This window comes from Felis catus, chromosome C1 (genome assembly GCF_018350175.1).
Source record: "Felis catus isolate Fca126 chromosome C1, F.catus_Fca126_mat1.0, whole genome shotgun sequence".
In the NCBI taxonomy this organism is placed as follows: domain Eukaryota; kingdom Metazoa; phylum Chordata; class Mammalia; order Carnivora; family Felidae; genus Felis; species Felis catus.
Window position 1 is genome coordinate 881,743 of NC_058375.1, and position 20,758 is coordinate 902,500.

The 20,758-nt window shown below is 54.7% G+C and overlaps 1 protein-coding gene and 1 long non-coding RNA gene across 5 annotated transcripts in view; both read left to right on the top strand.

Moving 5' to 3' along the window:
* The first annotated feature begins 775 nt into the window (after positions 1 to 775).
* LOC111561661 lies at positions 776 to 10,668 on the top strand. 3 transcript variants are annotated; one of them, XR_006583825.1, is made up of 3 exons: positions 776 to 1,203; positions 7,175 to 7,213; positions 8,616 to 10,668. It is a non-coding gene; the product is annotated as an uncharacterized LOC111561661 (long non-coding RNA). The 3 variants fall into 3 exon arrangements; XR_006583823.1 differs by lacking the exon at positions 776 to 1,203 and adding an exon at positions 2,560 to 4,398; XR_006583824.1 differs by lacking the exon at positions 776 to 1,203 and adding an exon at positions 5,026 to 5,581.
* Positions 10,669 to 11,504: 836 nt separating this feature from the next.
* GABRD (gamma-aminobutyric acid type A receptor subunit delta) overlaps positions 11,505 to 20,758 on the top strand; it is a 9,388-nt gene continuing 134 nt past the window's right edge. The window contains exons 1-9 of one of the 2 annotated variants that reach the window (XM_019836006.3): positions 11,505 to 11,679; positions 16,315 to 16,427; positions 16,724 to 16,791; positions 16,887 to 17,107; positions 17,851 to 17,933; positions 18,374 to 18,511; positions 19,188 to 19,343; positions 19,577 to 19,788; positions 20,110 to 20,758. The exon at positions 20,110 to 20,758 is cut by the window's right edge and continues 134 nt beyond it. In XM_019836006.3, the coding sequence (XP_019691565.2) occupies positions 11,612 to 11,679; positions 16,315 to 16,427; positions 16,724 to 16,791; positions 16,887 to 17,107; positions 17,851 to 17,933; positions 18,374 to 18,511; positions 19,188 to 19,343; positions 19,577 to 19,788; positions 20,110 to 20,409 (1,359 nt within the window). In that variant the 5' untranslated portion in view covers positions 11,505 to 11,611 and the 3' untranslated portion in view covers positions 20,410 to 20,758. Of the gene's footprint in view, positions 11,680 to 15,595; positions 16,428 to 16,723; positions 16,792 to 16,886; positions 17,108 to 17,850; positions 17,934 to 18,373; positions 18,512 to 19,187; positions 19,344 to 19,576; positions 19,789 to 20,109 lie in introns of those variants that run through there. The other variant, XM_011284411.4, reaches the window with a different exon arrangement.

A 20,758-nucleotide genomic window follows, 5' to 3' on the forward strand; every position in this document is an offset into this window, starting at 1 on the left:
AAAGGAAATTCTGACACATACAACATGGGTAAACTTTGAAGACATTATGCTGAGTGAAAAAAGCCAGACACAAAAGAAGAAATATTGTTTGATTTCACTTCTATGAGGTACATGGAGTAGTCAAATTCGTAGAGACAGGAAGTAAAGCAGTGGTTGCTAGGAGGCGGGGGTGGGTGTGAAATGGGGAGTTAGTGTTTAATGGGGCAGAGTTTCAGTTTGGGAAAATGGAAGGGTTTTGGCCACGGGCGGTGGTGATGCTTGCAAATAATGTGAATGTGCACAATGTTGTGACCTGTACACTTAAAAGTGGTTAAAAAGGTAACATTTATGCCATGTATACTTTACTGTAAGGAAAACATTTCAATTAAATAACATTAAGAATTCCATTTCTTGGTTTCAAGCGTTCAATAGCCCCGTGTGGCTAGTAGCTGCTATATTAGGGCAGATATAAAAAGTTCTCATTGTTCTCCCGGGCTGCACTGGTCTAAAAACAAACCAATTCAGGACAAGCGAGCACTCTTAGCACCCAGATTGTTGTCCCTGCATGCCATTTCCCACCAAAACAAACCATAGCTTCATAGGAAGATGACTGATTTCAGATTTGAGGCGGAAAGCACACATGATGGGGGTGCCTGGGGGGCTCCATTGGTTAAGCATCTGACTCTTGATTTCGGCTCAGGTCATGATCTCCCGGTTTGTGGGTTTGAGCCCTGTGTTGGGCTCTGTGCACACAGTGTGGAGCCTGCTTTGGGATTCCAGACTGCCCCTCCCCCACTTGCACAGGCACTGTCTTTCCCTCATAATAAATAAATAAACAACACACACACACACACACACACACACACACACACACACACACAAGATGGTCCTGGAGCCTCTTATCAACAGAAAGCAAGGAAATTATCAGTGGGACGAGCATTGCATCAGAGGATTCGCTAGCTGGAGGCGCTCCCACTAGCCAAAGTAAGGACAATTTGAGTATCAAAAAGAAAAGTAAATATAACAGATTGAAGCATGGCAAATGTGTTAATATCCATGAGTGCGTTAAAAAAATAAAATCTTCATTGATCATCTTTGACAGATGCTAGGATACTAAGTGACTATTCTGTGGTAGCAGCCAGCCATGGAGGAGGCTCCACTCTGATCTCCCTTCCAGAGAGAATTTTCGTTCAACTGCTAGGAGTGCAGCTGGCTGCCCGCCAGGTTCAGTACGCTTTCACTCTCTTTCTGGGTCATCTCTGGTCAGGGATGGAGCATGGTGGGGGCTCTAGGTGGACCATACCCATCAACCCAGGACTCCTCTAATGGACAATCTCTGCTCCAAAGTTCCTCCAACCCCTTCCTTTGGGTTGGCCCAAACTTCGTTAGATTTGCATTAGAGTTAGATTCTCTCTGCCCGATCCTACTTCTTCCCACTTTCCATTCACAGGCTTCAGATCAGTATTGCAGTCTGCCGACTTCCTCGGCCCAATTTCACTCCCCACCCCCACTCCTGATCTTTCATAGCCATGAGCCCCCAATGAATCTCTTGCATTCTGAATGCCATCTCACGGTATGCTTACTAGAGGACCCAAATTAACAGAGTTGGTAGCAGCAATGGTCTGAGAAAGTAGATGGTGAGGTGGGGATTTGTAACTAGATCACTCGCTGCCCAGCTGGTAGTGAGCAGCTCATCCTGCACAGTGTGTGGACGCCTTGGACAAGGAGGCAGCCCACTGGCAACATTTTCACCAGGAATAAATTGGGAGAAGAGTGGTTAGTACAGTGACTGAGAAGGATGTCTGTTTGGGAGGGTGACAGAGACATGCAAGCACGATGATCTCGCTGATGCTGACTGGCACTGGCACCCCGTCCAGGGATCTGAGAAGTTGGAGACAGTTAAATAACCGAAAGTAGGTGTATTGGCACCAAATGCAAAGGTGACAAAAGCAAAAATGAACAAGCGGGACTATATCAAACTAAACACCGTCTGCACAGCAAAGGAAGCCATCCACAAAATAAAAAGCAGCCTATGGAATGGGAGACCATATTGGCAAATCATGTATCTGGTAAAGCATTAATGTCCAAAATATACAAAGAACTTGCACAACTCAATAGCAAAAAATCCAAACAATTCAACTAAGAAATGGGCAGAGTACATTTGCAACAACGTGGATGGAACTGGAGTATATTATGCTAAGTGAAATAAGTCAGTCAGAAAAGACAGATAGATGATTTCACTCATATGTGGATTTTGAGAAACTTAACAGATGATCGTAGGGGAATGGAAGGAAAAATAAGATACAAACAGAGAGGGAGGGAAACCATAAGAGATTCTTAAATACAGAGACACTGAGAGTTGATGTGGGTGGGAGGGTGGGAAAAATGGGTGATGGGCATTGAGGAGAGCACTTGTTGGAATGACCACTGGGTGTTGTCTGTAAGTGATGAATTACGGGAATCTACTCCTGAAGCCAAAACTACACTGTATGTTAACCATTTGACGATTAAAAAAAAAATAGGCAGAGTATTTGAATAGACATTGTCCCAAGGAAAACAAAGACATACAGATGTCCAACAGGTACATTGAAAGATGCTCAACATCACTAATCATTGGGGAAATGCAAATCAAAACCACACTGAGATATCACCTCACACCTGTTAGAATGGCTACTATCAAACAGACAAGAATTAACAAGAGTTGGCGAGGACGTAGACAAAACGGAATCCTTGTGCACTTTGGTGGACATGTAAATCGATGCAAGCACTTTGGAAAACAGCATGAAGTTTCCTCAAAAAATTAAAAATAGAGCTGCCTTGAATCTCAGTCAAGGTAGCTTTGCAATGCCAAGGTCAGGGTCCTGGTTGGGAAAACCTTGACACATCCGATGAGTATATCTGGGTTGATGCCCCTAAAGGTTTTGGCTCCTCAGACTTTTCTGAAACTTTAGAGCCTGCAACGGTTGCTCACCCCTAACTAGGAAGAGCTAGCATTCCCTTATGGGAAGATTCTGTAGAGGCTTCGAAAACAAGACAACAAGGTCCCTTTCAGTATCTGCACCCCCACCCCCTCCTGGTTGCCAGCCGGACAACTGGGGAAAAGTCGTAGCATAGCCTCATTAAATCAATGCTGGGCCTGATAAGAGAGAAAGGGGTGTGAAAATTAGTAGCAGAAAAAATCGCTAAAATGTAGCTGGGAGGTTATGCAGGGGGCGCTCTCAGGCCCTACCACTCCTCATCAACTGCTCACCCAAGAAGAGAGGGACCCTGCGGGTGGATGCTACTTCAGGCTACTCCACCTGCAGGAAGAAAGGCTTTACTTATCATCCCAGCAACAGCTCAGCCAATGAGAGACGATCGCCAAGTCCAGCCAATGAGAGACTAACAAGCCCAGCCAATGGGAGACTCTCACAGCCCAGCCAATGAGAAGACACTTTACTTCAAACTCCTAGTTTGCTCCCCTGGACTTTTTGCCTATAACCGCCGGCCCAACTTATGTTCCCCCTCTTTGCTCTTTAAAAGAGTCCGCCTCCCCTTTGCTCTTTGGACTCACCAGTGGTTTTGCTGTAGTTTGCTTGCCCACGTGGCAATTCTCTTTTATTCCCCGATAAACCTATCTTTTGCTGGTAAGGTAACTGGAAGTTTTATTTTTAAGGCTAACAGGGGCTATCTGCCAAAGGAGCTGCGAGAATGAGCCATGGAATGGATTTTGAAGGTGCTTGATCAGGGGGCCAAACATGCGACTATAAAAGGGAGAGTTTGTTGACGTAAGGCATTCTCTCAGGATATGGATTTAATACCCTGGCAAGGACCCCAGGGGATAGGAAACTTGCTGCCAAAGTGGCTGAAAATCTTCCAAACTTGATGAAAACAATAAGCCCACAGATCCAAGAAGCTCAACAAACCTCAAGCAGAATAAATATAGGAAAATCGCACCAGGGCACATCATAATCAAATTGATGAAAATGAGAATTAAAGAAAAACTCTTTAGAACGCTCAGAGAAAAAATGCATTGCATGCAGAGCAACAAAGTGACGTCAATAATCTTTTTGAGTGAGAGCAACCACACCATCCAGGGACAATGGGGCAACAACTCGAAGACACTGAGAGAAAAGAAGAAAAACAAATAAAAACCACTGACCATTGAAACTTCTGTACTCAGAACAGCTTTGAAAAGTGAAAGCAAGTTTATGGCATGTGAATTATATAGCAATAAAGCTGTTATTTAAAAAAAATTTTTTTAAACGATGGCAAGCTTCTGCTTTTGACTGAGATGGTGTAACAGAGACAGATTTACCTTCCTGCCTGAAACAACTAAGAAACTGAACAAAATATGTATATACAAAGTGACATCAGCTGTCAGGTTTTTGGACACCAGGGAATTAAGGACAATGATCCTGAGAGATGGGAGCAAGTTAGGTGAGCCCTTTGGGGATCCCAACTTCTTGCCTGGAGAAGGCTCCCAGGCCACTTAGAAAAGGGGGACCCAGGTGGAGCATGAGCTATAAGGGAAAATTGACAAAATGGATTTCATCAAGATTAAAAACTTTGTGGCGCCTTGGTGGCTCAGTCGGTTAAATGTCCAGCTTTTGATTGCGGCTCAGGTCAAGGTTTGTGAGTTGGACTCTGCAGACAGTGCAGGGCCTGCTTGGGATACTGTCTCTCCCTCTATGCCCCTACCCTGCTCGTGCTCTCTCTCTGTCTCAAAATACATACATACATACAAACATACATACATACATACACACATACATACATACATACATACCCAACCTTTACCTCTTGAAAGAATAGTTGCAAAAAATGAATAGACAATGGGGCACCTGGGTGGCTCAGTCACTTGGGCATCTGACTCTTGATTTTGGCTCAAGTCATGATCCCAGGGTCGTGAGATTGAGCCCCGTGTCAGGCTCTGCATTGAATGTGGAGCGTGCTTGAGATTCTCTGTCTCTGCCCCTCCCCACCCTGCTTGCTTGCATGTGTGCATGCACTCTCTCTCTGTCGAAAGAAAGAAAGAAAGAAAGAAAGAAAGAAAGAAAGAAAGAAAGAAAGAAAGAAAGAAAGAGAAAGAGAAAAAGGGAGAAGAAATGAATAGATAAGCTCAGACTGGGAGGAAGTATTTGCAAAGCATACATCCAACAAAGCACTTGTATCTACAATATACAAAGAACTCTTACAACTCAATAAGAAGACCAACGATCTCATTTTTAAATCTTGACAAAAGATTTGAAGAATTACATGAAGAGATGCTCAGTGTCAACAGTCATTAAGAAAATGCACATTAAACCCACGATGAGATGTCTCTACATAGTTACAAAAATGGCCAAAATTAAAGACTCCTAAGCACATGTGGATAGGGAAGCAGAGCATCTGAAAATCTTATCCCTCGCTGGTGGGAATACAAAATGGTACAGCCACACCAATATAGATTGGTAGTTTCTCATAAACATACATTCCCCTTAAGATCCCACAATCCTAGAAGTAGGTATTTATTCCAAGAAAATGAGAATGTGTGACCACACAAAGACTTGCACTTGAGCATTCAAAGCAGCTGTACTCCAAATGGATGAAAACTGGGTACAGCCCGAATGTCCATCAGCAGGTGGGTGGAGGCAAACTGGGGTATATTCATACAAAGGAACACTCCTCAGCAATAAAAAAATAAACATCCAATCCACACTACTATGTGGATGAGTCTCAAACATTGTACTAAGTGAAAGAAGTCTACTTTGTTACTACTGTGCTAGGAATTCATGCTGTGTAACAAACGGCCAGGGACAAGGTGGATAAAACAGCACAGTTATCACCCAGCTTTTGTAGGTCGGGGTCCCAGCTCTGTCTCTCACAAAGCTGTGACTAAGATATTGGCCAGGGCCACAGTCATCTAGAGGTTTGTCAGCTCTGTTGGACCAGGGGCTGACAGTCCCCCGTTCCCGGCCCGCTGAGCCTCTTGCCATATCGGCTCTCAACATGGCTGCTGGCTTCGTCAAAGTGAGCAAATAGAGTGCCAGCTAGACCCAAGTCACAGCTTTTTTACAAGCTGATCCTGGGAGTGATGTTTTGTCACTGTTGACCTATCACTGAAACAAGTCCGTGGATGCGGGTCCCATGCCAGGGAAGGGGTTGCCCAGTATCAGGAGGCATGGATCGCTTAGGAGACTGCCACCACCGACCTCATGCTGTGGGGTGCCATTTATATTATACTTTAGAAAAACAAAACTAGAGTGACAGAAGGCAGATGCTAGTGGTCACTTGGGTCCGGGGCTGGGGGGAGATTGACGGCAAAGGGGCAGGAGGGAACATTTTAAGCTGGTGGAAAGGTGTAATGTCTTGATCGAGATGGTGGCTATGCAATCCTACGCACAGCTCAAAACCCATAAAATTGTATACTTAAAGTTGATGCGTTCTATTATATGTAAATTGTATGTCAACAAAACTGATGGAAAATGAAATAAAATGAAACAGAACCTAGATCCAGGCCACAACCCCACAGGCCATGCCTGACCTGACCTGGAGCCCCCCCGCCTTACTTGCCTCCCCTCCCTCACGTCTTCTGTCACAGCCCGCACTGGCCTGACTTTGTCTCTTTTTGAACTTGCTGGCTCATTCCAGCCTCAGGACCTTTGCATTTTCTTTCTTTCTTTCTTTCTTTCTTTCTTTTTTTAATTAAAAAAAAACTTTAAAGTAATCTCTACACTCAATGTGGGGCTCAAACACACAACCCAGAGACCAAGAGTTGCACATCCACCGACTGAGCCAGCCAGGCACCCCAGGACCTTTGCATTTTCTATTCTCTACCTAGAGCACTTACCTGGGCCTTGATGTGGCTGGCTTTTGCTCCAGGAGGGATAGGATATAATTCAAGTTTCAGCTAAAATGTTACCTCACCACAAGGTCTTTCCTGACTGCCCTAACTGTCCCCCTTCACAGCAGGCATTTCATCCTTCACAATGGTTTGTTCGTTTACTAATGGTCCGTGTTCCACCCTCTAGAAGGGGAGCTCAGTGGGGATCGGGACCTTTTATATCTTCTTCGCACCCAACATCTAGACGAATACTTGGCACGCAGCAGGCTGGATAATCCTACTAATATTGGCTAAATGAACATTGATCTGTGTGTGGGGTTTTCTTGAGGAAGTTTGATGAAGGTCATTGAATATTAAGTATAAAAAAGATTACTGTTTTTATTTTTCCAGCGTCCTGTCCAGAGGACCAGCACGGAGGACCAGCGAGAGGTGAGGGAAGCACAGTGTCTTCCTGTCACAGAGTTTGGGGGGCAGCCTCACCCCAGCTGCCAGCGGGACCCCCTTCTCCCCAGCGGCTCCCCGAGAGTTTCTATGTGGTTGATTCCGTGTGGCTCTATCCAAAGTGGAATGTTTTCCCCACTGGACTGACCGCCTTTGTTGTTAGGAATGCTAATTTGTGTTTAATGTTTGCTGCCACGTGAAAGAATTCAAATCACTACTTTGTTTTTTTGAGAGAGAGTGAGCGGGGGGAGGGGCTGAGAGGGAGGGAGAGAGACAGAATCCCAAGCAGGCTCCATGCTGTCAGTGCAGAGCCCGATTCGGGGCTCGATCCCACAAACCGTGAGATCATGACCTGAGCTGAAATCAGGAGTCAGACATTTTACTGACTGAGCCACGTAGGCATCCCCAAATCACTGCTTTAAAAAATACAAAATAGAAGAATAGAATTCTGACTTCTCCACATTAAATATGACCAGGTTTTTTTTTTAAGTTTATTTATTTTGACAGAGAGAAAGCATGAGTGGGCAGAGAGGGAGGGAGAAAGAAAATCCCAAGCAGGCTCTGCACTGTCAGCACGGAGCCTGAGGCAGGGCTCGAACCCACAAACCGTGAGATCGTGACCTGAGCTGAAGTTAGATGCTTAACCTACTGAGCCACCCAGGTGCCCCTAAACGTGACCAATTGTACTTGCGTGTCTATTTAACTCGTGTAGAAAACATTCTGAGTGGCCAAGTTCGATTGTGCATTGGTTCTCAGGGCCTTGATTACTGAGAACAGCATCCCAGCTAAGCCCTGTTTCCTGTGGGCCCGTCCTCTGTCTAAGCAGACAGACGACCTCAGGCGACTGCAAGTAGTTTGCTTTTGATCTTTTCTGCCAAGTTTCCTCAGCTTCTCAAATGAATAGATTCCATCTGAAAATCATAGCGTTAATAATTACATCCTGAGCTCGAGAAAATTCTTCTGTGTCCCTGCCATTTCTCTATTTGGTGCATTTTCCCCCCAGGAAAATAATAAAGCAACCTCACAAATATATCAGGCAGGGATTTTAAATTTAGCTAGTGCTGGTTCCCCTCCCGGATCCCTATGACTCACCTCTACCTCCCGGGGCCCATCCTGCTGCCAGGATGGGTTCAGGCCAGCTCTCCGCCCAAGCTGTAGACTTAGTGCCGTCCCTTCCCTTTTGCTGTGAGCACCCGGCAAAGTGATTACCCAAAAGGTAAATAATACAAAAAAGCTGCAGGCCGATGATTTCAAGAACCAAATAGACCAGCAGACCACACTTTTGTGGCTTTTCTAGATGCAGCCTAGGGCATTGGTGTGCTCTGTCCCGGGGAAGTGTTGCCCGTGACCCCCGGGGACTAACTAAGGAGACGGTTTCCATACCTTCCAGGGCCGAATGCATGATTGTCCTGCTCAGTGCCATATGGGGAGAGCATGACGCCTCCCTGCACTAAACAGGAGAAAGAGACAGACGTCACTGCCCTGAGCTTGAAACCAGAGGGCTCTGCATGGGTCCTGCCTGACGGAGAGGTCACCATGTCGAAGGGAGGCCATGAAGAAGTTAAGTAGATGTGCAGGGATCAAATGCGTTAGGTTTGAAATTTGAGTTTCTTTTTTATCTTCATTCCTGTGGTCTGGCACCAGGCCTCCTGTTCTGTGCTCTTGGTGGTACCAAGAAAGGGGCTGGGGCTGTCGGGGCGTCTGGGGAAACAGCAGAGACCTCATCTGAAACAGAGAGCCTTCCACTGGGGGAGACCTCTTCTTACGGATTTTGAGTTTCATCAGAGTCGTACTTGGAGGGTGGGTTCTCCCCCCGCCATAACAGGCATGGAATTAACACAGGGAGTAACCTACATATTTTCCAGAGAAGGGAGGTGGCCTGACCCAGACCTCTGACTCGGGGAGCATTTCCTGAATCCTCCAAGGGAGGGGAGAAGTAGGCTGTTTCCATTTCACAGGTGTGGATGATGTTATAGTCTGGGGCTCGCCTCAGCCAGGCCGGTGGCTGGCCAACGCAGAACCAAGGGCCTGTTTCCTGACCTTTGGTGGGGCTGCCCTGCATTGGCTCTCTGTTCTGGGGCAGCTGGAGCTTGTCTGAATGGGGCTGAGAATGAAAAAGGGGGGGGCACTACCCGGTTACATCCAGAAGTGGCCAGAAGCTAATTTTCAAAAAACTTGAAGCAGGAATAATGAAAATCCCCATTCTTCAGATCCAAACAGACCAATCAGGGGCAATGGAGAACTAGAATGAAGCTTGCAGACTCTGGGGAAGAAATTAAGCGTTTCGACTGAAGGTCACTGAATATCCTGGTTACTCCGGACAGAGCTGCTTCTAGAGAGATCTGCGGGAGGTGCACCATACGGCAGGTGGCAGGTTGGGTGTGTGCCCGCCACTTCCTTCCCTCTTTCTCTATTCACGGCTTTGAAACATGCTTGCCTCCAGGGCTTGAGGAAGATGAGGCGATTTGGTGAGAAAACAGCCAGAGCTATGGCTAAAATACCCGTCCAGTACAGCTTTGCAGTGGAAGGTTGAAGGTTAATTTTATGCCTCAGGTAATAGAGGCAAGTGAAGAAAATAGCGATAGAGTCTGGTTCACCTTGAACTAATTGAATCAAGTGATTCAAGGTTAACACTATTTCTCAGAGGCTGTCAGCCCCTGGACCTTCTCAAATGCAGAAAGGGGTGTGTGGGTGAGCCCCGCCTGGCTGCCTGGCCAGCACAGAGATCAAAGCTTGGGACTGAAAGGCAGAAACCCCGAGCAGCAAAGGTGCTGCTGGCCAGGCTCATTTTGCTGGCTTTTGGAGACTCTGAGCCTGTGTCCTTTTCTACATTTATTAAGCACTTGTTATGTGCCAGAGGCTTAGACATGAGGGGTTCTGTGAGGAAACAAGCAGATAAGATCCCTGTTCCGGTGGGGGAGTCATAACAGTGCCAGTGGGTGCTCACAGCCCGTGCTCTGTGCCAGGCCGTCCTCTGGACACTTTGTGAGGGATGAACTCCTTACTCTCCCAAAACGTGTGCAGAAGGACACCCAGGAATGAGGCCAGGAGGCCCCAAGACTTGTCCAGAGCACACGCACATATGTGCAGCGTGTGGTCGTTCTGGGATCAGTGCTTCCATACCCAAAGAGGGCTGGCACAGCCCTGCAGGGAGGCGTTCACGCTGAGACCTGACTGGCTCTCTTAGGGCCCGTTCCTGGCTTCAGGATAGAAAGCTGGGAACCAGCCCCATCCTTGGACACTTGGCACTCAAGGCTGTGCTGGAAATTCCCAGCAGCAAAGCCCTTTCTCCCTGCCCCTTTCTGGCCAGCGTCTGCAGTCATGGGAGCAGACTTAATGCCCTCCGGGACGAGTTTGCCCGTCCTTAGTGTTTTCATGGGAATTCACTTTCTGTTGTCAGCTGATATGGAGTCCAGAAGTGAATAAATGAGACCCAACAGAGATTAAAGTTTGTGATGTCTTTTGAGGGGAATTGCGCACAACTTCTGTTGGAAAGAATTCAAATAGAGAATGCTTAGGGCCTTGACTTCCTCAGCACCTCGCGGGCCGCAGAGGGCAGATGTCACCTTCCTTACAGCCCAGCCATCTGCAGTGCCCTTCCAGAGGCGGGCACAGGTGTGACGGAGCCTGACCAGGCGGGACAGAGAAGTCGCTGCATCCTGTGACCAGGACCTCAGCCAGAGGAGCAGCCGCACTGCCCCCCACCCCCCACTTCCCTCCCCATCAGGCCGACCAAGTGGGGGCAGTGGTCGCTCCGGCTCTGGCTCTGCCGCGAGTGTGAGGGGCTTGGAAGGAGCTGCGGGTTGGAGGGCGGGGGGGTCTCTCCCAGTAGCCGGTAAGGCGCAGGAACGCTAGCCCCCTCCCCGCACCCGCCAAGTCTCCGGGACCTGTGACCCCCACGAACAGCCCCGGGACGAGGTTCACCGCGCCTGTCTGTCTGCAGGCGCCTGGCCAGGCAGCGGGAGGCTGCGACCAAGCGGGTCGTGGGCCTGGGTCGCCTCCCTGGCAGCGGTGGTGCGACGGGGAGTGCGGGAACCCCCTCCCCGGGCCCGGAGCGCGGCCCGCCAGGGAGGGGGGCGCGGCCAGGCCGGGCGGGAGCCCGAGGCGGGGCAGGGCTGCGTGGCCCAGGGGCGGGGAGGAATCGGCGCGGCTCCCAAGTGCGGCGGGGGCGCGGCGGCAGGTGGGGGCGGACAGGCGGGGCGGCCCGGTTCGGGGCGGGGCGGGCTCCGGGCTCCGCGCTCGGTCCGCCCTCGCGCCCGCGCCGCGCGCCCTCCCCGCTCCCCGCCCCGCCTGTGCCGCTGCCGCGGCCGCCGGGAAGAACTTCGCGAGCGCCCGCGACCGGCCGGACCCCGGCGCCGCCCCCGGTCCCCGCCGAGCGCCGAGGCCATGGACGCGCTGGCCTGGCTGCTGCCCCCGCTCCTGATGCTCTGCGCGCAGCAGCACCGCGGCGCCAGGTGAGCGAGCCGGGTCCGCGCGGCGCCCGGGGCCGCCCTCGGTCTTCCTCCCCGCCCCCACCCCGTCTACCCCCGTCTTCACCTCCCCCGTCGACTCCAGTCTTCGTCTCCCCTCTCCCCGCGAGCACCCCACCCCCACCCCATGTCCCCCGCGGGCCCCTAGCTCCGGACTCACCGCTGCCCTTGGGGCCGCCCCCGGGTGCTGTCCGCCGTCCCGGTGCTGAACCGGCGCCGCCGAGCTGCGCGCGGACGTGGGAGCCGCTCCCAATTCCCGCCCCCCCCCCCCCCCGCTCCGGTGCCTGGGCTCGCGTGGGGTCCTCGGCCCCAGCGGCACCTGGCCGGTCCCTGGCTGTTGGTGCCCCTCCAGGCGCGGGCTGAGCGCTCGGCGCGGCACGAGCTGCAGGGAGGAAGACAGGAACCATCCCGCGGACACGGGGGAGGAGGCTCCCCTTCCCCATGGGAGCCTAGCTGCACAGACACGCTTCCGCTGCAGCCCGCAGGGCTGGGGGTACGCATGAGGGCTGTGTGTGGTCGCTAGAAAGTTCGGGCCCAGGACGCTGTGGAGTCTCCTTCCAGGGGCCATTTCAAATGGCAGCCACTCAACTCTGGAGCATGCAGGTGGGAAGGAGCTAGCTGCCTCTGGGGGTGGGGGGCGGTGAGGGGGTGGAGGACAGAGAAGACTCAGGATTTCTAACTGCTGGGGGAGGGGAGGAGGGCTCTGTCTCCCCAAGGAAGGAAAAGGCTAAGAAGGAGGGTCCCCATGGATTGTGGCTTCCTCCCTTTGGCTTCTAGGGACCAGTAGGGTCCCCAGCGTCTTCTCTGTTCTCTGGGGACTTGAAATGGGCTCCAGGTAGTCTGGCATCCCATGGCCATATGCCCACCACCTTCCTGGGAGTTGTGAGGGCCCTTTTTGAAAATCATCTTAGTGCATGGGCTGCAGACAACCAGAGCAAATACAGCACACCCCTCTGCCCCCCAGCATTCCGGACTTCTGGGCAATCAATTGCTGTCAAAGGCCTTAGAAACTGGAAATGGTTGAACATCAGCCTGTGTTTGGGCTGTAGGCACTCAGGCAGCATGTGACACGGAGGTGGGGGGATGTGGTCAGAATGTCCTTGTTTGTGGGGTGGGGGGCAGAGCCAGGAAGGTCTGAGTCTGGCCATAGGGTGGTCATCGTGCCGAAGGTCACAGGCAGTGTTGATCTGCCCCTGTCCTCGGAAGGCTTCATTCTCTCATCCAGCTCCATGGCCCTTTTCCCTTTTCCTACTTCAAGGTAAGGGGAAGGGCAAAGCATTGAGGCGTGGCCGTGGATGTATGTGCTGGAGGCCTGGGATCAGCTGTTGGTCCAGCATAGCCATGTAGCTGTGATTCTGGAGTCCAAGCTGCTCTGAACCTCAAAGCCTCAGCCCAAGTTTGACACCAAAACTCATTTGGTGGCCAAGCCTGTTCTGCTCTGACGTGAAGCTCACTCACCCTACTTTTGGGACCTGTTTGTACTTTCCTGCTGGGAAATTCTCCAGACCACCCCCGCCCCCATCCCAAGTCCATATGTACATTATATCGCCTTTCTAAAAACTGAAACATCCTGGTCTCTGTCCCACATCTGGCTTGGAAGTGGGGGTAACGGGTGTGCCCGTCTGCCCGCGCAGGAAGGCTGGAAGGCTGTGGCCCCGGCCGGAAGGAGAGCCTCTGGGCTTTTTGGGCCTTGGCGGGTGACCTTCAGACAGTGCAGTGCTGTCAATCTGGCGCCTCCTCCCCTGCCAGCTTCCTGTCCCTTCACCCTCCACTCCAGAAGCAGGTCAGCACCCTCCTTTCCCTCGGTCTCCAGGTCCTCACATCCAGAGTGGTAGGGGGACAGGAGATGCCTGTCCTGGCTGCCGCTGCTCAGGTCACATCCTGGGCTTCCCAGCAGGAAAGTCTCGGTGGGTTAGAATAAATGCGCTGTGCAGCGTTTGTGGGTTGGGTCAAAGCTGTGCCTTCCCTGAGTCTGAAGACCCACTCATGTGGCAGGGGCCCGAGCTTGCCGGCTGCACACCCTCGTGGGTGGCCCTCTGGAGTGCTGGCACCTCCACCTCCCTGGAGAAGCTGTGTGTGTGGCTCCTGCTTTGCTAGCTCACCGTGCGACTGTCGTGCTGTTCCTCTTATCCTTGGTAACTGAGGGGCCAGCGCAGCTAGTGCTGCTCCGAGAGCAGAGTTGCCAGGAACTGTGGGCTTGTGTGTGCATGCTGGAAGGGTCCTTGCAGGGAGGAGGGCCCCACCGCCTGGCTCAGCTGCACCCACCTTTCCTCTCTGGCCCCAGGGGCACGGACAAGTGACAAGGGTGGGCTTGTTTACTCAAGGGGCCAGTCGAGGGAGGGAGGCCTGATGGCGCCCGAGCAGCCGCCGCCAGTGTTTCACGGCGCCCACTTCACCCCAGGAGTTTGAGCGTGTGTCTCTGAGTTTCTCTGTCTGCACAACGGGGGCCCCCACCCTAGGCCATCTTGGGTTTCAAGGCGACCAGATGAGGCAGAACCTCTCCCCCAAGGTGCTGATCAGAGGCACCACGACCTCCCCCCACATAGAGTGTGTACCCCGTCCACTCCTTTACCTGCCCCCCTAAACCGTGCGAGGAAAGCAGGGCTCTCCAGCACCCGGGCTGGCATTAGTACATCCTCCTTGGATGGCCCTCGACATCTCTTCACGGCTGGAAAAATGAACAGCCCCTGTGCTGGTGAGAAGTGACACGGGGCAGGGAGTCCGTTCCCTTCACACCTCCACTGGCGTCCTGCCACTTCAAGGCGAGCTTTGTGGCCGGGGGCTCACCTGTGGCCTTGCCTTGTGCCCGGGAGTGGGCACGGGACCCAGCTGAGGGAAGGGGCGCCTGCCTGTGCCACCACCCTGAGGCCGGGGAAGGATGGTATGTCTCCCGACAGCCTTGTTCCCGGCAGGCGAGCCGCTGCAGCAAGATGGCAGCTGGGCCAGTCCAAAAATAAAACCTAATTCGAGTCCCTTTACGTCTGATCGTTAGGGTGACCTCCATTTGCACTTTTCACTGTGCTTTACTTGGGTCCAGACTTCATTCAGTTCCTCCTTATACTTTGTTAGCAAATCACCGGCCCTACCCCCACCCTGGACCAGACCGGGACGTTGCCTAGAGGCCCTAAGGTGGTCCTACGGGATAGGTCAGGGGTTTGTGAGTGTCCTTAGCTAGGGAGCTCCTGGTTCAAGTTTGACCTTCTTCCAAGGACCAGCGTGTGGGACAGAGGAGGGGCTGGGTGCCCAGCTGCTGGTGCTTCCCTAACCCAGCCTAACCCAGCTTCCCTAACAGCCTTCCAGGTGTTTGAGAACCCACCTGTGAGTGCAGCGTCGTTACAGATAACACAAGAGAGTTATTCTTGAATGCCCTCCTGAATGCCCCCCTCACTTCCTGCCTGACTGTGGATGGGCCTTGCCCTGTGGGCGGGAGGGGGTGGCTGTGTGACTTCCTGGGGACTGCAGTAACAAGTGACCACAGGCTAGGGGGCTTAATAGACATTTATTCCTTCCCAGCTCTGGAGGCCAGAAGCCCAAGATCAAGTCCGAGGGCAGGGTTGATTCCTTCCGGAGGGTTCTGGGGGAGGATCCGTTCCATGCTTCTCTCCAGCCCTTGGTGTCCCCTGGCTTGTGGCTGCATGTCTCTGGTCGCTGCCTCTGTTGTCACATGTCCTTCTCCCTGTGCGTCTGCTTTCTCTTCTTACAAGGACACCACTCATTGGATTGAGGGCCACCCCAATCAAGCGTGGTATCATCTTAACTAATTATAGCCCAATTTCCAAATAAGGTCCCATTCTGAGGTTCTGGGTGGACGTGAGTTTTGGGTGACCCGGTTCACCCCAGGACAGGTAAGCACAAGGAGGGGTGGGTGGGTGGACTGCTGGGGGGCTTTGGGCAGTCTGGTGTGTACAGGCCACAAGATGCCACGTGAGGAACGCCCCTGCAGCCCTGCCAGAGACGACCAGCACAGGCTGTCATTTGGACTAGTCTGCAGCCACTGGCACGGCCCCAGCCACTCTGGGGTCAGGCTGAGCCTCAGGAGCACGTGACAACTGGGGATCACTGCCGCCAGGGCTGGGCCTGCCTGGAAAGGCACAGAGAGCAGGAGGTCGGCTCCAGCGTCCCCATGGGCCCTTAGCCTTGGCCTGGGTCAGGTGTGGGACCTCACCCATCCCCTCCTTCTCTCTGTTCTCAGCTTCCTGGTCACGCAGCTCTTCTCCCAGGTCACCTCCTGCAGGACACTTTGCCATCAGAGGCTGAAAGGGGGGCCATGTGCCTTGTCAGGGTCCTCCAAGGCTCTTCACCCAGAGTCCCCAGGGGCGGGGGCTCTGGGCTGGCCACCCTCCTCGAACCAGTTGTGGAGGGAGGCTGGGGACTCTGTGTGACCTGGAAGGCTCACTCAAGGCTAGGTGGGCCGGCGGAAGCTGAGCAGAGGCTGGTGGGTGAGGTGGAAGAGTCCTGGGGCTCCTCGTTTCTGGCAGGATTCACTGGGACTGGCCAGGTCCAGCCTGGAGGGGCTCTCGCCGTGGTCTCCCCCGCCCACCCCTGGCTTAGGTGCCGAGGAAGGGAGCTGGGCTCCGTCCCTGGCACCCTGCCTGTGACCAGTGGGCCTTGCGTTTCCAGAGCAATGAATGATATTGGGGACTATGTTGGTTCCAATCTGGAGATATCCTGGCTTCCCAACCTGGATGGCTTGATAGAGGGCTATGCTCGCAACTTCCGGCCTGGCATTGGAGGTGAGGGCGGCCAGTGGGGGCACGGGGGAGTCTCCTGCGTCCGGCTGTGGGGGTGAGCCCTGCCGGCCCTGGGCTGGCTCCCTCGAGGGGTGCGTCTGTGGTCCCCAGGGCATGTGTCACACCTCGACGGTAGCCCCCCGCCCCCAGGAGACAGCTGGGAAGGTGGGTCTTCTCAGAAGGGTCTCGTGGCAGACTCTCTCCAACATGGTCTTCCCGGCAAAACCCTGGCTGACCCCTGTCCTGCCTGCCTGGGCTTGCACTGGGTGGGGAGCCTGGCTTCAGCCTCTTCCCTGCAGGGCCTCCTGTGAACGTGGCCCTCGCCATCGAGGTGGCCAGCATCGACCACATCTCAGAGGTGAACATGGTAGGTGCTGGTCAGCCTCCACCCACCCCTGGCTGTGGGCCCCCACGAGAGGAGCGGGGCTGACGGCCAGTGGGCCTTCCCGCCTCCCGCTGCAGGAATACACCATGACCGTGTTCCTGCACCAGAGCTGGCGGGACAGCAGGCTGGCCTACAACCACACCAACGAGACCCTGGGCCTGGACAGCCGCTTCGTGGACAAGCTGTGGCTCCCGGACACCTTCATCGTGAATGCCAAGTCCGCCTGGTTCCACGACGTGACCGTGGAGAACAAGCTTATCCGGCTGCAGCCTGACGGGGTGATCCTGTACAGCATCCGGTGAGCCCTGGACCGGCCCCCCCAAGATGCTCAGACGGGAGCCCGGATGGGTCGTCCGTCCTCTGGCGGCGCCCCATACCGCCTGGTAACGGCAGCTGCAGAGGTGGCCGCGGGAAGAAGCCCACGGATGCAGCTCTGTGGCCAACACAGTGGCTTTTGGGTTTTCACGTGGGGGTGAAATTCACATAACATACAATTCGCCATTTGAACGTGAAGGATCCAGTGGCATTTAGCACGTTCTCAGTGTTGTGCAAACATCCCGTCTGGCTCCAGAAGGTCTCATTCCCCAGGAAGGAGACCCCACGCCCATTAGTGCTCGCTCTCCATCCGTCCGCCCGCCCCACCGACCTCACCTTCCGGATAAAGTGAATCACACAGCGCGTGACCTTCTGTGTCTGCCTTCTGTCCTTTACCCAGCACAGTGTTTTTGAGGGTCATGGTGTTTACCGGGATGTCATTTCTGTTTACGGCCGAGTAACCTTCCGCCACACGGTATCCACTCATCCGTCCGTGGACACTGGACCGTTTCCACTTTTTTGGCTATTGTGTGTTGAGCTGTCCCGAACATACATGTGCATGTATGAATATGTGTTTTCGGACCTGTGTCTTTTAAAAACAGAGTTAGCGGCCAACATTTTAAAAACCAGGAGATTAAAAAAATCTGGGGGGTGGGGCAGGAGGACCTCAGGATTTCGGGAGCTGGCCTCGCTCCTGGAGGCCTCACCAGCATGTTGTCTGGGCAGAATCACCTCCACGGTGGCCTGCGACATGGACCTGGCCAAATACCCCATGGACGAGCAAGAGTGCATGCTGCATCTGGAGAGCTGTGAGTGCCCCTCTGGGGCCGGGCAGGGGGCTCTGCTCGGCAACTGCGCTGCGGGGGGAGAGGGGACTCGGGCCGCCAGGGACCTTTGCAGCCGGCCTGGCTCGGGGACAGGGAAGCGTCTGGGATAGGACCCGTGGAGCGAGGAGCCTGGGCTGAAGAGAAGGCAGAGAGGGAGCTGGAAGGCCTGGGCGGCCCGACCCTCTTCCCACGGGTCACAGACGGGTGTGCAGCCCAGACAAGGCATGTATTTGTGTCATCGAGCCAGCGTGACAGCCCCTGCGAGTCACCTAGAGATGGCGGCCTGCCCTTTCTCCAGCTCTCCTGGTCCTGTCTGCCTGCCGGAGGTTGGGCATGGCCACAGGCCTTCTCGACCCTGGCTGGGTGTCCTGTGCTGTCCCCTGCCCCCTGTGCCGGGGACACCACCTGGGGCTCTCCTGCAGATGGCTACTCATCCGAGGACATCGTGTACTACTGGTCTGAGAACCAGGAGCAGATCCACGGGCTGAACAAGCTGCAGCTGGCCCAGTTCACCATCACCAGCTACCACTTTGCCACGGAGCTCATGAACTTCAAATCGGGTAACGCGGCTTCTCGCGGCCTCTTCTCGGGAGCCTGGCTCGCGGTCTTCTAGCACTTTTAGCCAAGCCGTTAGTTGGCTCTGAGGACCCCCTGAGGATGCCCCTGGAAAAGCACTGATGGGCACAGGCTGCACCCGACCGAGGGACTCAGGGCGCCACAGTGCGGATATGGGTCAGGCTCTCTCTGCCTTGTTCCTCGGTCCTTGGTTGCTCCCTGCAGGCTCTCAGTGCTTGCGGTTTGGGGGGGACACGAAGGGTGTGGGGCTCACCTGGGGCTGCCTTTGTCCTGACCCCTCCTGCCCCTTCCCAGCTCCTACTGCCTGCTCATTGGTGCCAGCCAGCCCAGCTGGCTCTTTCCTTTCGCTCGGCTGGGCTCCAGGGAGGGCTGGAAGAGCTGGCCACGCTCCGGGAGAGTGCCCTGGGCCGGTGCAGCACTGGGATCTTTCTCCTCTCCTGCCTCCGGGTGGCCCTGCCTCTCTCCCAGGACAAGGCCCAGGGCACAGGAGACTCCTGATCCATCAGGCTGTGTGGGGAAAGTGGGGAAGGCAGGGGTCTGAGGCTTGAAGTGGTGCCCCCCTCCGTGCCTGCCAAGCCCTCCTCTCCACCCGCACCCCCTGCCCCCCGGTGCCACAGTGTGTGGTGGGTCCGGTCCCAGCAGGGAGTGTTTCTCCCGCAGCTGGTCAGTTCCCTCGGCTCAGCCTGCATTTCCGCCTCCGGAGGAATCGGGGCGTCTACATCATCCAGTCCTACATGCCCTCCATCCTCCTAGTTGCCATGTCCTGGGTCTCCTTCTGGATCAGCCAGGCAGCGGTGCCCGCCAGGGTGTCTCTAGGTACGGGGCCCGACCTTTCCTCCGAGGGAGCTGGTGAAAGGGCGGGAGCCCAGAAGCAGGGCGCCAACCCTGCTCCCCATGAGCCCATGTTTTGCCTTCCAGCCCCTTGTTCCAAGCCAGTGGCCAGCCAGGCCTGGTCACAAGAGTCTGAATTTCACTTGGGCTTGGGGCAGGGGTGGGGAGGGCAGGGAGGTGGCAGGGGCCCCAGCAATGGTACCACCCATTCCCGGCAGGCATCACCACGGTGCTGACCATGACCACGCTGATGGTGAGTGCCCGCTCTTCCCTCCCGCGGGCCTCGGCCATCAAGGCGCTGGACGTGTACTTCTGGATCTGCTACGTCTTCGTGTTTGCTGCGTTGGTGGAGTATGCCTTTGCCCACTTCAATGCTGACTACCGGAAGAAGCAAAAGGCCAAGGTCAAGGCCACAGAGCAGAGAACAGAGGTGAGGCTGAGCCTGTGGGCGCTCTTGTGTTCAGCACCAAGGACAGCCCCCCCCCCCATGCCCTCCACACACACACACACACACCCCCCCCCCCCACCGGCACAGAGGGGCAGTGCTGGTGGGGCCACTCTTCCTGGGACCAACTCAGGACCCTCTGCCTACTGCTCTGGGGGTTCGCTTGCAGCCCCCGGGCACAGGAGAGCAGGCCCTGCCTGCTACTGCTCACAGCGACACTTGCTGAGGGACTCAGCCGTGGCCCGGGTGGGGGGTCCTGGAGCCGAGCCCGCCCTTGGCTCAGCCCTGCCCCGTCCCCCTGTGCAGATGGACGTGAAGAATGCCATTGTGCTCTTCTCCCTGTCGGCCGCTGGCGTCACCCAGGAGTTGGCAGTGTCCCGCCGGCCCTGCCGCACGCCTGGGAACCTCATGGGCACCTACAGGTGTGTGGAGATGGAGACGGGGGAGGCCAAGAAGCGGGGCGGGCGCCGCTCGGGGGGCCAGGGAGGCCTCCGTGGGCTTTTCAAGCCCATCGACGCAGACACCATCGACATCTACGCCCGCGCAGTGTTCCCTGCTGCCTTCGTGGCGGTCAATGTCGTCTACTGGGCAGCCTACACCATGTGAGGCTGCAGGTACCTATCCTGGATAGGCTGCTTCACCTATCCTGGAGCCCACGGCCACCGGGCGAAAGGCTCTCGGGTGGATCTGCCCCCTCTGCCTGTTTCGAAGGGGGCGTGACAACAGGCCGCGTGAAACAAGAGGAAAGCCTCGGCCTCCCTAAGTACCCCAGGCGCTGTCCCCACCATCACCTGGAAGACCACCCGGGGCTCTCCCACGCACCTCTCCTGCAGACCCCCGGCCCAGCTCCCCCTTAGCGGCAGGGTCCACCTGACCCAAGGCTGAGCCAGGCAGGCTCGTGGCCTCTGGGAAGCTATGCATTTGACTCACAAAACAATCCTGATTCTAGGCACTT